Source organism: Ambystoma mexicanum, chromosome 6p, assembly GCF_040938575.1.
Source record: "Ambystoma mexicanum isolate Mex_15411 chromosome 6p, UKY_AmexF1_1, whole genome shotgun sequence".
Taxonomy (NCBI): domain Eukaryota; kingdom Metazoa; phylum Chordata; class Amphibia; order Caudata; family Ambystomatidae; genus Ambystoma; species Ambystoma mexicanum.
The window spans coordinates 887,807,899-887,823,949 of record NC_090935.1 but is presented as its reverse complement, the minus strand read 5'-3'; the positions used below and the strand labels follow the sequence as shown (position 1 = coordinate 887,823,949).

General features: G+C 46.3%; 1 protein-coding gene across 6 annotated transcripts in view; it reads right to left on the bottom strand.

Moving 5' to 3' along the window:
* APC (APC regulator of WNT signaling pathway) overlaps positions 1-16,051 on the bottom strand; it is a 1,243,184-nt gene that overhangs the window by 675,835 nt on the left and 551,298 nt on the right. For all 6 annotated transcript variants that reach the window (XM_069625497.1, XM_069625496.1, XM_069625498.1 and 3 more), the window contains one exon: positions 2,865-2,949. In XM_069625497.1, the coding sequence (XP_069481598.1) occupies positions 2,865-2,949 (85 nt within the window). Of the gene's footprint in view, positions 1-2,864; positions 2,950-16,051 lie in introns of those variants that run through there.

Below are 16,051 nucleotides of genomic sequence, written 5' to 3'. Positions count from 1 at the left end.
AAGAAGGGTAACCTGGATGCACTCATCAGGCTGTAGTGGGTGATACAGGCTGTTTACCAAGCTGCCAAGCGCTGTATGAACTTGGTCAAGATACAGTTCTTTTTATTTGGGTGTGAGTCCCAGACTTGCAATTCTGACCTTACTTTTCCCTTCTGTGGGCTTGGTTCATTTTGTTGCCAAGCCCTAGTACAACTCTGTGTACTTTTCTCTGTCTCTGACTGTATTAGGGTCCCAGAACTTCCTTGCTCGTTTGCAGATCTCCAGTACCTTCCTTGAGATTCCCTTGCTCTGCAGCAGCTCTGCGGTCTCCCTTCCTTCCAGGACAGCGTGGTCTCAGACTTTCACGCTTCCCGGGTCACCCAGAGTCTTTGTCCGCCTATGGGCCATGCAGTCCTTGCATCCTGGACCATTCCCGGACTCCCTCTCCTCCTTCTTGGCATCCCAGTCAGCACCCATCCTCCAGGGAGGGCTTGACAATCTGTGAAGTCCCTCTTTGGTTTTTATCTTGCTTCTGACAATCAAAGACTGTGAACCACTGGACTGGTAAAAGTGGTTCCAATAGTTATTCAATATTGCTCCACACCTCCTCTACGTCTCAGTACTAGGCGAGTCCTAGGCAAGTGCTCAATAGGAATCTTCCTCGTCTCAGTACTCTCTACATGGACTGCTTTAGAAAAGCACATAGGGCAAGAGGGTAGGAATGAGGAGGAATGAGGTGAAGGAAATGGGGGGTAACTGTGAGAAGAGGGTAACGGGATTGGTGAAAATACAGCCATCTCCCAATGTGGTCATCACTGGCCCCAAAGGGGGGTTCCCCTTCCCATGAGATCCACCCGCTGAGTACCACCCCCAGGGGGACTATCGGGTAGCGGCCTCAACACCCTGGCCTCATGGGAAGAGGCTGCCACTTCGGAAGTAGTGACGACATTGTGGGATTCGTCAAACCATTCACTTTGTTGTTAGATCGGTTTTAGATACATGTACTTTTCAAGCCATTTATATGATGTGATGTATTCCTGAAAAACAATCCCACATTTTTTCAAACTACTGCTGGGAAAATAGGTGCTCAAGTGCGTGGACTGTATTGTGAACTCACCTCCCAGCTGTGGCACTGGTCTAAGGCAGTTCATTTAGTCTTACTAAGCCTGCTCTGCTATGGTGAAAAGCTGTTTGTGGCGATTCGGTTCACACCGTGAACTAAACCAGAAAGCCACACTTGTGGTATGGATTCATGTTAATAATGGCACTGAGTGGCCATTTATATATGACACAAAAGGTAGCTCCTTATATTCCCTCAAGCATCAAATACACATGTTGACCATATAGCAAATCTTTTGATATCTCAGTGGCACAGAAAAGACACCAAACTAGGAGGGCCCATACGTCTTGCTCCAAACCTTCACCAAATTCCTCTGAGTGGAGTTGGTCTGCAAGCAGGTTTGTTGGGATGATTGGGTGGCCAAAGCATCCCGCTGGGCTTTGTAGAGAAGCGGTGCAGACTTTCCAGGCCTTCGATCCTCTCTAGGCCTGGTGACCCACTTTCTATCTTTCTGACCTCAGGCTTCATAAACCACGTCGCCTGACTCTGAGGACACAGAGAGAGGAGGAGCAGCAGAACAATTCTCTTCTGCTTGCAAGCGCCTATGCACGAGTGAAGGAGTAGCAATGGGACCTTCAGCTCACCATGACAGGAAGACAAATTATCGCACAATGCCCCTTTCTAGCAGAATATCCACTACTGCAACTTACTACTTGTTTAATCATAATATTAAGCAGGATTACCCATTTTAATTTGCCTAGACAATATTAGTTCTACCAAATGAGATCACACTGGGGGTCTGACTTTAAGAGATATCTGGGGGAATAGGTAACACTTTGCAGTTACAATGGAGGGTTACGGCGCAGTTTCTGACAGGCTTGTAATCTTGTGTGTTATGCTCATCCTTGTTTTTCCATAGGGATATCGTTTAAACTACACCCTTTCTGGGCGGCTAGTGTGCGCTGCAATGAGTCATTGTGGAAAGACTTAAAATTGACACAATCACTGTCAGGTATGCACGCAAAGTTACGCTATAATTTCCTTCAACCGCATTGACTACATTTTGGTTTGCCATGTATGCATGTATGGAATGTGCCAATTTGGCATTTCATGCTTAGCCAAAGGTGCATGTAATTGTACATGAAATGTGTATGTAATTACTACAAAACCCTTAAATGCTATCAATTGCTCATTAAATTGGGGGACGGCATAGGTTTTCCAGGCAAAAACACTTGCAGCAGTTAAGAATAATTCCACTGTTACAATTACTCTAAACAATACATACCTACTATATGATAACAGGCAATACACATTTCAGACAATTAGGATGTTAGGGCTTGCATCACATACAACAGCACTGACTCCAAAACCTACCCCTCATTGTCACCCAGTTTCTATTTACATTCATCCATCACAGCGTTTCCTGGAATGTTCTGCCCCTAGTTTCTTGGCTTGGCTTTCCAATTATTACTATACTGGTGTTTGCTTAGAGAAACGAAATGCATTCCCAGACAACAAAAAGCATCCATACTTAGGGGTTATTTTAGCTCATCCCAATCCCATCATGCAGCCATACACAGCAAGTTATAATGCCTATTCTGTTTGTCTGAATCTGCACTCAATTAAATTCTCCAAATCAGAATTCACCCATGCAAATCTATGCACACTTAATTAGGATTCTTTACATAGCGCTTAAGCAAAATCATGTATGAAACACAAAGTAAAAAGCTCAGAGGAAAAGATAGCCAGTCAAAAGCAACTAGCACAACATCAATGACAGGGTCACATAACACCAAAACATACAAATGCCAAAGAAAATGTTTACCTTTAAGGCGCTCCAAAAAATCAATCTGTCCTGAAGAAGCTACCACTTCATCTTCAATGGTTCCTTGAAGCTGTTTGAGCACCTCCTGCAATAAGGAATGCAGTACAATCAGAAGTGCAAGAACCATGGTGTAATCGGGAAAAATAAACACAGCTGCATGCAGCTTCGCTATCCTGATCTGAACAGAGGACTGATGCGCCAGAGCTAAAACAGACCGTCATTACTCCCAGAGGCCCTTCAATTATACTCTAATATTAGATATTGAAGCCCACAGGACTTTGTATCAGGATACAGATCAGCTATCAAATTGCAGGCTCACATCTTACAGGGGGCTCAGCTTGAAAGACTGTAACCTTGCTGGAAAATGACCTCATTCGGCAGCTTATTTCTTTAAAATGTATCATTACTCCATGAAGGATAGGGTTTCTCTTCCCATCAAGCATCCTCTAGCGATTCATAATGCAATGTTGAAGAAGAGAAATTAAGCCTTAAAAAATAAATTTTAAAAAGGCATTGACAAATCTTACAGCATTTGCTATGAATAATCACTGCATTGGTGTGATACAGTTATCTGACCAGGGCTTAAGAGGGCATGGAGTTTAACACTCCCAACAGGCACTGAACAGGCTTTTGGATGGTAAAAAGTTGCTTTAGGTGGGTAAACACAAACATTTATAAAAACAGGGGTTAAAATAGCGGGTGATTAAAAATAAAAGGAGGGCTAGATGATGTGGCCTCCATAAGAGGTCTATGGCAAATTACCGATGTCTCCATGCACCCACCATCTGCCAGATATCATCCGCCAAGGAAGTGCGGTCATTGGTCAGGTAGTGGCATGATTTGCTTTGGTACTTCTATCATATGCCAGGTACTGCTATCATATACTAGGCAATGACACCATAAACCCAGATACTTCCATTTCAGGTTATACTATCCAAATCCTATATATTAACACCACTGCCCAGTATTGCTATCAAAGCCCCAGGTACTTGCACCATCGTCATTCAATATCCTGGCACTAACACCACAATGATATGCCCAGGTAGTACATCACTTACCAAAACAGTGCCATATATACTTAAGTGCACTGCCTGTATCAATTATGCCTAGCTTTCTTAGCAGTGCCATATTCAACATTGCCAGATTCCAGTATGGCCAGCTAGCATTGTAAGACCACATTCCGTTATTCATAGTGACAGTAAAGCCAGATATCATTATGTGCAGGATGCACATCACTCACAGATTGTGGGCTGTATATGTGTGGTCCAGAACTAGAGGGGCATGTGCGCTTGTGCGGGCGTAGCAATAGTGTGAGCGCAGTGCTGGGATTGTATGTTCAGTGCAGTGCCTGGAGGCAGTGTGTGTGCACAGTGCCATGCTGTGCTGTACATAGCTTAAGTGTGCAGTGTAGTGCAGTTCTGGGTGAGGTGTGTGAAAACAGAGAAACCGAAGGGGTACAGCAGAGCTAGAGAAATAATTTGGCAGCTACACAGATTAGTAAAACAAATTCAACAGAGGTACATAAGGGGAACATCGAGGTACAATAAACATACAGGTCAAGTGTTGCGGCCGTTTGGCAGAACTCTCTGTGGAGACGGTGTTGCCGGAGGACTGAGGGTCTGGTGCACAGCAGGAGCTGTTTTGTTGGAATTACACTGCGCAGAACGTGGGCCAAGTGCGGCAATTATTGTGCCAGTTTGGCAGTTCAACTGAGACGGGCCGTGTCTGTAGACTGACAAATCAAGGGAATTCGCCCCTTCTCCCCAATGGGGAACCACCCCCGCCCCTGCAAGGGTATGGGCGTGAGCCCGCTCCACAATACCCTCCCTAGGAGTCGAGGCAAGTGGCACCTCCCTGGGAAAAACTCCTCCTTTGGGGACAAGGACTCCCATTCCCACAAGGAACTCCAAGGCATAAATTAGTTTTCAAAAATGGATTAGCAGTGGATAAAAGAATATGTAAATTCACTTTCAGTAAATTGGTGCATGTCACCACAACCCCACATTATGTTTGACACACTGCCTTCACCGAGAACCAGAGGACAGAGATACACAGTGAAACCTGTGACATTTACTGCAAACAAAATTTCAAACGTCCCCTACAAATGGAACTCGACTTAAATAAAATATACTCTACTACGCGGGTAGGCTAGTATACTTTGCGAGCCATGAATGAGCGCCTGTAATTGTAAAAGGTTAGCTGCATGAATGGACACAGAAAAATAGATAGGATAAAAGCTCCAAAAAAATAGTTAGAGCAAAGAGAGTCCTCCAGGCCAACTATAGTGTATGGTATTAAAGTAAATCTGTAGTGTAAAGACTGGATGGAACTATTGATTACTACTTTACATAAACATCTAGTTAGCTTTGTGTATTCATTAAGTGAGAGGGAAGAAATAAGAGACTAACAGAGTGGAAGGCGTAGCAGGTAGAGAACTGGGCAAAAAAGGTTGAATATTGTAGTTTGCAGCCATCACACTTTCAGGCTAGCTGATATAAAGCAACAGGGTGATAAGATAGAATTCAAAGTGTATGGAATCAGCTCATGGGTTGAGCACCGGTGGCACCGATGAATGCAACTAGCAGGTCACAGAACTAGGTTTACCATCAAAAGCATTTGCTATGTGATCATGTACATTTTCAAATGTTTTCACTCGTCACTATGATGCATCTACCTCAACAAAATGAAATCTCATTGACACTGATAATTAGGTACACCAACCTAAACTTTACTGTAAACCATGGGGACAATGCAGCGTTTCACAGTAGCAATACCGTAATTTTGCATTACGTAACAACTTTTTAGGAATGCAAAAAATAAAGTTAACACGTACTGGTCTTTGACAGACAGGATATAGTTAGCTTGGTAAAATGCATCATCCCAGATTAATTCTGGTTTGCAATTATTTGAAGACGAGGAAAAATAATTCTTGCCCATCACTCCGACACAGGCATTTGGCACTTAAGAGTGGAGGAGATGATTACTGCTGCACTTTCTCCTCATTAGCCCCTATGAACTTGCAGTAAACAGAGGAAATAGGGGGGAGGAGAGAGCCTTGCGGGCAAGAGCAATTCAGGGTGAGCCATGCTTTCCTTGAACACAGTAGCTTAAAAAAGATAGCTTTGCTACACAAGTGTTCATTTAATTAGCAAACCTACAGAATTGTATAGCAAATTGCTATGCAACACTGCTTATTTGATGTCTTGAACTCCCCAATGCCCTTCACATGATGGCTTACATGGACAAGATGAAATTGAAAAGATCCCTTTAAATGAGAACTTGCAAGTTACTGTGCTGAGGAGGTTGAAAAGGAACAGCTCACCACTGAGGAGAGCAGAGAGCCAAAAGAGACAGGGAAAGTCCCCTCTGTGTAATACAGCTGAAGGAGGTGGAGCTAACTTGGAGCACGGAGACCGCGTAATTCAAAACTGCTCCAAGATGACGTAGCGAGAGACGCTGAGAGAAACGCTGGGCGGTCAGCATGCGAGAAGAGGAGAAATCCAAGGGCCCTCGAGTAGAGAGCTTGGTGATGGCATGACCACACGAGAAACATGGTAGGCAACCGGCCAGTGCAAAGATGGCGACACCACCTTTGGGAGAAAGCAACTCCCTAACAGATAGAACGTGGCACTGGAGTTGAATGCATATGAAGCAGACGCCGCAGACAGGGAACCATGAAACAGCCTAAGAGGGAGTTATAAGCAGTGAGAAACTAGTCGCAGTACCTATGAGAGAGGAGTGGGAAACAAGTGGATACGTCAAAATTGTGTCAACAGGATACAGAGAAATAAAAACCGAGTGAGAGAAATAGAACTGGGAAAGCTTGCCCAATACCCAAGAAATAAGCAGGAGATACCAGAGAGAAACATTTGGGAACCAAGACCCAGTGGGGTCACAAGAATAAATCATACATATAAAAAGAACACTTTGGGAGACGGTGAATGATAAGTCTTTGAGAATCAATCACCAATCAAGAGAGGAAGATAACATACATGAATATACATAAGAACGTTTAGTCCTATAAGACTGAGGGAAGAAATCTTACTAGGACCAACAAACTACCTTAGAGAGGGAAAGGAGAACAGGACAATCCCCTGAGGGAGCTACAGCAATTAATTCAACAAGTCACAAGAGACTATTTACATATGGTCTACTAAAGAGAACATAAAAATCCAAAAAGTATCTGGGCTAAGACAAGGCATTCAGGAGTAGGGACTTGTTCTCCCGACCTTAGATGGTTATTATAATGGTAGGGTCAGTTAGGTTAGATTTGGACAGCGGATTGATTTATTTGGACCATTACTCACGACTGAATAGCACCTTAGTTAGTAGTAGGCAGGGCACACCCACATAGTGATAGGGAAAGATAGGCCTTATTCTATTCTTTAATAAAAAAAACTTGGTAAAATGTCCTTAAAGTGTCTGCGTCCTTCTGACCAGAAGAAGACGTAGTAAACAGCATAGTAAGCCCCCTTCTTGTTACCGCCATTATTATAACTCTTGCAGCACACTCATGTCAAACATGAATGAACAAGAGTCCGGCTTGCACTACAATTAAGAAGCGCTCTTTGTCCTCCGTACACACTAAGATCCAGAATCAGTCCTCCTCGGAGGATGGAAACCGAAGTGTGATCGTGGTTAGCGATTTGGGCAACACGCCCTCGCAAGTGAATGAACGTCTGTTCTCTGAAGTCTTGAGCAGCCAACCTTTAAAACAGTGGATTAAAAGCAAGCAGAAGCCCTGTATAGGGAGAACTTCATTCGAAACTGGTCAGGCCAAAGCCTTTAACTTTGGGATTACAAAATATTTCTCTACAGTTGGAGGCAATGCTACTGTATCTACTATGCCACTTCTCGCCTCTGATGAATCTGGAGTCTCAGCATGCAAGGTATTTGCACCCAAAGATAGACCCCCCCCTACTGCTAAATTGGAGGATTATTTTTTAAATGTGTATATCAGCATGGAAAAGGCTGTCGAAAACTGTAAAGCTAGAACACTACCTCAGCCCTTATTCTGCTCGAACTCTCCACAGCCTTTGACACAGTTAGCCACGACACCCTGACCAAAAGACTAGAAGACATAGGCATAACAGACAAAGCACTACGCTGGACCAAATCATTCCTAGCAGACAGAACAGGAACCGTATGGATCAAACCTTTCAAATCCACTCCACAAGTTAACGACTGTGGAGTGCCACAAGGATCCTCACTATCTCCACTATATTTCAACATCTATCAGACTCGGGGCATCAGAATCTTCAACAAATACAACATTATAATGTTACAACTACGCAGATGACACTCAGATCATCTACAAAATCAAATACACCGATGACGACCATTCAACCCTAATCGACTGTCTAAAAGAAGTCTTCAACTGGATGGATGCCAACAACCTGAAAATCAACCCAGGAAAGACAGAAATCATGATCGTACCCAAAAACCAAGAGAACAAAACCACCATCCCGTGGCCTACGGAAATGGGAAACGCACCAACACCATCGAAGGTAGTAAAAACTCTGGGAGTCCTAATGGACAACACCCTAACCTCCCAGTAAAACATTGCATCACCTTCAAAACAATGTGCATAACGCACAGGGCAATCAGCGGACAAGGAACAGAATGCCTACAAAAGAAAATAACAGTATACAAACCAACGAGACCCCTCCGATCAAGCAACAAAATACGCCTGGAACTCAAACCATACCTTAAGAAACAACTTGGAGGCACCTCCTTCTACCACTTAGCCGCAAAAACCTGAAACAACATCCCAAAAGAAATAAGAAACACTGAAGATCACCTAAAATTCAGGAAATCACTAAAAACCTGGCTCTTCAACACCACAGACTAAATCTGAAAACCAAAACAGGAAAAAGGATGACTAAACTGGAAAGGACGCGGACAACCCCGAACCGACAGGGAAGCTCCCATGGCACCTGGACAGGTGACACCGGATAGACTAGAACACAAGCGACACGCAAGGAGACAGTCAACTACCCCAGACAATTCCACCAACACTCCCCCCACCCCCCTCTTAGTTACCGCCAGGTACCACAGTGTTGTGGAACTGTCGAAATATTGGCAATCACCACACTACCTGAGATGTTGACATTGGCAGGTGCACTGGCCACAAGAGTATGAAGTGGGGATAAGGGGGGGGCTATGAGAGAGCATGTTAGAGGTGGGGACCATAGGAGTAAGGAACCTTGTATGCCAGTCGGACCCAGATCAGGGAGACTACGCAAGCTGAGCGCCTCAATTCAGGAGACGCAAACTAACTAACAATTTCCCCTGCTGCATACACCCCTCAAACTCCAAAACGAACACAATCAAAACCAACAGCACAACAAACCGCACAAACTTCACTACATTGCAACAACAAAACAAAAAACACACAGACTCACACAACAGTACACAACGACTACCGGCCGCAAACACCCCAGGCCCAGCCAACGGACCCACCGGGCTGAGGCCGCCAACAGCACATCACTGCTCTCTTGCACTTTTTCTGCTTCCTCCCACTAATTCAACCTCCCCTCCTCTTTCAGAGCCGCCAGAGCGCCAGGGGACCACTAAGGTGGCGATAGTGCGCGGTACAAATGTCCTTTAACATTAACATGACACCATGTCTGTTCACCTCTTTCCCAACACAAGAAAATGGCAAAAGGCAAGAGGGGCGAGTGCTACAGCAACCACTGGAAGATCATTCAGAGGGCACGTGGCGGAAAGAAAATGGGAACCTAAATCAGTTTTGCATCCCCTTGTAGTCTTGCAAAACAGCTCGTTGTCAGCTAGTCACTTGGTGCTGCAATTGCTTGTGCACCTTGATGAACTGATTACATTCGAGGTGCAAGAAAATTCTGTTTTGTTATAAAATGTATTACTGAGCCAACAGGCAGCCTCTGAAAGTTCAATCGATGTGGGCATTATGGCCAATTCTATCTTACAAAATGATAATTTTAATTATCATTTAAATGATAATTTAAGATAAATCTATACCTCGCCCGAGAGTTCCGGCTCACTCTCCCCTCTGACAATTAATTGAGGAGCTAGAAGTGAGATACGACGAGCCTGGGTCACCTTTGTTAGTCCAAAAGTATATTGAAGACCAGACAATAGAAGGACAATGCCTAAAACAATGGAAAATGGCAAACAAAAACATTTCAAAAGCTTATTGAAACACAGACCCTGGCATTGAAGAGCTCTTCAAGGAAATTCTTATGAAATTGGTCAATAAGTCCCAACTTGGGTTTGATTATACCTGGCGAAACACAGATCTCTAAGCCAAAGGGAAAGGGTAACGGGAGAAAGAAAGAAAAAAAAACTTCACAGTTGCAAAAAGTGTCCAAAAAGCTGCTGGGAGCTCAGTGATTGATAAGGGGACTAAATCTATTGTCCTGTTTTTAACCAAGACACGCTTACAAGTCGAAGAGTCTGTCGCAAAGTTAAATGCTTTATCGGTTATATCACCCAAAGAGAATGACGATATAAATTCTGATCTTATTACTGGCAGCACAATGGAGGGGAAAAAAGCTATAAGGAAAGTTCAGCGTTCTCTGTGTGAAGGTGTGTTGGGAAATGTATCAAGTACCAAAACACCCATGCCCAAAGCGTCTGAGAAAGGACAGAGTGAAGGGCTCACACTTATGGCACCAAGTAAAGCTCAGAGGCTAAATGTGGGTTGGTCTCATTGCTTACCTGTCAAACTATCGTTCTGGAGCAAGGGGGGTGTGGGCTGAGCTCATGCAGTAAGGCTGTGAATGCTTGGAGCTCCGACTAGGATCCTGTCCTGATCCTTTTAGCGGTTATTTTTATGGCTTAATTGTGCAATAAAAGGACATCCTGGTGAAGGAGAAGCCAGCGCCTGCCGTGTCCTATCCTGACAGAAAATGGAGTCGGCAAAGAAGAGAAACGAGTGCTGAAATCTGAGCCCGCTGGGGCTTGTGACTACCGCACCCTCGCCACTTGTTCTTGTGCCCAGCAGTACCACCACATAAGCAGCCCTGGCACTTGAGCCGGGCTACAAAGACACTGCCCGCCCGCCTGGGAAGTGGGGCCCTGTGTGAGCGGTCTCTAATTTCGAAAGCCCCCGGTGGGCTCACAGTGTCTGTGCTGCAGGAGGCGGGAGAGAATGATTGAGCAGCATTGGTCCACAGAAGCCCCCAATACACTGGTATGGTTCCAGACCCCGGGGGCGCTGCAGGAACTGGGCAGTTATGCCACTTTGAACGGTGGCACATTTCCCACGCTGGCTACATAACCACTTCCCAATTACGACGCTGACAAAGCACAAAGGGAAAGCCACTATCACGGACTAGTTTGCTGGCCAGGGCAAGCACACCGGTGGCAATCATACGTCAAGCTCCGAGCAACCGTCGCCTCAGGCTCCCAATCACGACCCCCAGGAAATTCCTGCCAGCAAATGCTGCTCTGCGAACCTCATTAGAAAACAAGATAGATGAGGTCAGAATCTAAGTGCAGCTTCTCCTGCAGGATGTTAGGCAATTACCTGAGAGGATCACTGCAGCAGAATTAACATTAAAAGACACTGTGGCTGCCACCAAAGATTTGGAGGGGAGAGTCAAGGAGCTGGAGAGGAGGAATGCCATACTGGAAATGCGTGCTGAAGACGCAGAGGGCAGGTCACGTATGATATGATATTTTATTTGTATCGCGCCCATACACAAGTGTTTCAGAGCGCAACAAGGCAAGGGAGGGGAGGGGAAACCAGGGAAGACAAAACAACTATCTTACTAGGCCCAGTGACACTGAGAATGTGCAAGTGCAGGGGAGAGGGAATGGGGAAAGTGCTAAGGGCTGGGGGGGGAAGTGATGAACACGTGATAGAACAACAGGTAGTGCGACCAGCAGATGGTAAGTGTAAGAATAAGGTGTAGACAACGAGTGTCTGGTAAGTGCTGGAAGGGGACAGTAGGGTTGCAGATACAGACCCAAGTGCGGGGGTTGCCAGGAGGTAGTGCAGGTGTGGCTGGGGGGGGGGGGGAAAAGGGGCCTGGACCCGAAATCAGAGGGTAACCAGGTGGCCGGTGCTAAAGCGGACAGGTTAGAAGGGGAGAGGAAGAGCGAAGACAGATGCAAAGAGGAAGGTCTTGAGGTGCTTCCGGAACCGAAGATGGTTCTCCTCAAGTTTCAGAGAGGCAGGGAGGCTGTTCCAGAGGGAGGCCCCAACCGAGGAAAGGGATCTACCCCCAACTCAGTGCATGGAAAAGCAAAAGACCCTGAGGGAGTTGGAGGTGAAGGAGCGAAGAGCTCGAGTAGGAATGTATTCATGGAGGGAGAGTTGAAGGTATTGTGAACCCAGGCCACAGAAAGCATTGTGGGCAATGCAAAGGGTCTTGAAGGTAATCCTTGCAGTCACAGGGAGCCAATGGAGAGATTTCAGGGCTGGAGAGATACGATCCCAGTCTTGCAGTCTTGTTCTGGTTGAGCTGCAGAGGGCGGAGAGTGGTTGCAGGCAGATTTAGAAAGAGGCTGTTGCAATAGTCCAGCCTAGAGAGAACCAGAGCTCTGGAAACAGTGAGCCTCTGGGGGGAAGGACAGGAAAGGAAGAAAACCTCAGAGGAGGTGCAGTTGGTAGTTAGACTTTTGAGACATCAGAGATGTCAGGAGAAAAGGAAAGTGTGCATTCAAAGATGACCTCGAGGTTCTTAGCCTCGCAAAGGGGGGCAGGGAGAGGGCCATGTGAGGCCGAACCAGAGAGTGACAGGAAAGGAAGGTGCAGATGTGCCGATGAGGAAGATCTCTGTCTTACTTAGGAATAATATACGTGTGCTTGGACTGCCGGAGGGCTCAGAGGGGCCAGATCCAACCTTGTACATCGAAAACCTACTACTACAAGGGATCGGGCAAATTATCGCAGGGTTTTGCAGTCGAGAGAGCTCATTGGTCCCTCCAGAAGAGGCTGCCCAAGGATCCCACCCTCGACCAGTGATCGCTAGGATCCTCAACTTTCGAGATCGGGAGGAAATTCTACATCACTCCAGCAAAGGTGAAGAGATACTACGAGACAACTCAAGAATAGCCACCTACCCGGACTACACCACTGCAGTACAAAGGGCCATAAAGAAATTTGTACCTACGAAGGCAAGGCTCAGGCAACTAGGGCTCAATTACATGCTTATGTACCCCGCCAGGCTGAAGATCCTCCACAATGGGAAAAATCGCATTTTCTGGACAGTCTTGAAGCAGCTACCATGTGGATGGAACACAACAACCTGTCCAATAAGAATGACTTGGATACTTGATGAAATGAGGGGTCTGCAAACTTCGCTTAACTAACTCTATCCTGGAGCAGTTGAACTTCCCACACTGAAGTGGGGAATTTTTACACTTGCTAGGGAGCTGTCACTGAGCCCACACACGGCTCCAACAGTGCCCGCAAGACAGGCTCTCCACTCCTGGTATCTGCCTACCGGTTTCTCCCATTGCCAAATATGAAGTCTAGGTACATATACCGCTGTTGATGTCCTGTTTTGTTCAGTGGGGGCGAAACCCAGTTACCCAATGTTGGTCTCAGCATCTCACTAATAACAGTTAGCGGGAAATAGCCTGTTGCTGATCCCTCTGTCTGGTACGCAACAGCCACTCCAGGACCCTGCAGTACCAGTATGCCTGAACAAAGTGCTTTTGTTGGGCAATATGGTATGTTTGCCCTGTTAATGTTATCCATACATTCTGGCACACAACGGATTAGGTTTGGCTTGACTGGTGGGTGCTCCGGGTGTCAAGTAGGTACGCCTCGGATAATGTCACACACACATCGACCCAGCACAGTAGCTAACCCTTCATGTGCGGGTTGGGGCTTGGGCAGGAAATTACCTCGGTACATCAGCAGGGCTACCCTGGACCCTTTATGTCCACCCAAAACATGACAATAACATGTCTACCATCATAATATTAACCTGGAATGTGCAGGGCCTCAACTCTTACCTTCACAGAAGCAGGGTGAAATCTTACTTACAACGTAGGAACATTTCTATAGCCTTGCTCCAAGAGACCCACCTAGTAGCTGAAGAACAAGAGGCACTAATGAATCGCTGGGGTGGAACAGGTTATGGGGCCACGTACTTCAAATTCTACAGGGGAGTGCTTACTTGGATCAGCGGGTCGCTTCCTTTCCAACTGCTCGAGACTGTGAGAGATAGTGAGAGCAGATACTTAATCATACGGTGCTACCTTAACAATTGAGAAATATACATTATTAATCCAGATTTCCCGAATCATACAATCACGTCCCACACACACACGCTCTGCAACCTTATCACACAATGGCGGGAGGGTTTCATCATATGGGGAGGCGGTTTTAACTGTGTCAGTGACGCAACACTTCATAGATCCCCCACCCCTTACCTTCCCTTCCACAGCAACCATGGCCTTGAACGCCACGTTAAAAGAGTTAGACCTGGTTGACGTCTGGAGGGAGATACACCCAACTACGAGAGGATACTCCTACTCCTCTTCCCACAAACTACACACTAGAATATATTTTTTTTTGTCAGGTCAGGGCAATTACCGAACTTTGCAGTGCGGAATACCTGGGCCGCTCTGTGTCAGACCATTCCCCTCTGATGATCCCGACTTGGCGTATGCCAGTTGAGGCTCTGACCAACAAGATTTTTAGGAATAAGTTATCAACCTCCCCGTCTAATGTTTTGGAACTTAACGTTGGGAGCGTAGACAGTTGGGGCACCATCTGGGAAACCATGGAAGAAGTTACCCGAGGGAAGGTTATATCAAGCGCTGGGGACATTCGCCAGCAGTTGCAGGAGGAACTAGAGGTCACTGAGGACGAGATTAAAGCATTAGAGGCTCACCACCTAAGCTGCCAGGAAATTGAAAAGGAATTGGCGGAGGTCTGCTCCAGGTGCCAAAATGCATGGGATACATTGTCTAAATTTGACTATACCTCACGGATGGCCTGTGCCCGCAAGGAAGGGGAAAGCCTGGGAGGATACTGGCATGGCTCTGTAAGCGAACACCCTAGGTCCCTGACCACATTGCTGCTTGAAGAATGCAAGGTTCCCTTGAGATCTCAAACGGCAATTAATGACACCTTTACCACTTATTACACACAGTTATACAGCCACAACAACCTAGTTTCCGAAGCAGACATAAGGGAGGCTCTCTCGATGATCCAACTCCTTTGGCTTGCAGCTGACCAGCAAACCTCCCCGGACCAACCAATCACTGTGGAGGAAATAAGTAAAGCAATCACCTCTCTCCTGTAAATCACCGGGCAGTGATGGGCTCCCACTGCAGTTTTATAAGGCCTATGGCTCTACCTTAGCCCAGATGCTCTTAATGTTCCATGAAAAGGCCTATGAATGTGGGGTTGTACCGGCTAGCATGAGGGAGACGCATCCCCAAACCCGGGAAACCAATGGACAGGTGCAAATCTTACCGCCCCCTTTGCCCTGTTGAATTACGATGTTAAGATACTCAACGGTACTGGCGTTTCACTTACGTAGAGCTATCACATCCCTGATTCACACAGACGACGCGGTTTTGTGCCAGGCCGCAGTAACGCCTTAAACCTGTGCAGATTGTAACATATTACCGACCAGACAAGCTCACATAGGGAACAGTATGTAGTGGCATTCAAAACATTATGTTCAAACAGTATGTAGTGGCCATCAAAACATTTGACTCTGTATAGTGGCCAATTGCCTCACTGCAGAGGTTTGGACTCGGGGAGGGCTTTGTCCGATGGGTGGTGCTGCTATACACTTTACCAACAGCTTGCATGAAGTCTGGTCACCAGACTTCTGGAGCTTCGAACATAGGTCGGGGGGCCACCCGTCAGGGCTGCCCTCTTTCGCCCATGCTATATATATATTATCCATGGAACCCTTGGCAGCATTCCTGCGCCAGGAATACTTCGAAGCAGGCATTCAGATCTGGGGCTAGAGCCACCTGATATCACTCTACGCGGACAACGTTCTGCTCTACCTGTGTGAACCTCCCCATGATCCTCGACGTTCTGGACAGGTTTGCGGAACTATATGGGAATAAGGGGAAATCCTGCCTCACCTGGGAAACACAATCTTTTAGATACCTGAGAATCCAAGTCACCCACTTACCAAATGACACACAGTCAGAGTCTCTCTCTCTCTCTCTCTCTCTCTCGCTCTCGCTCTCTCTCGCGCGCGCGCGCGCGCTCTCGCTCT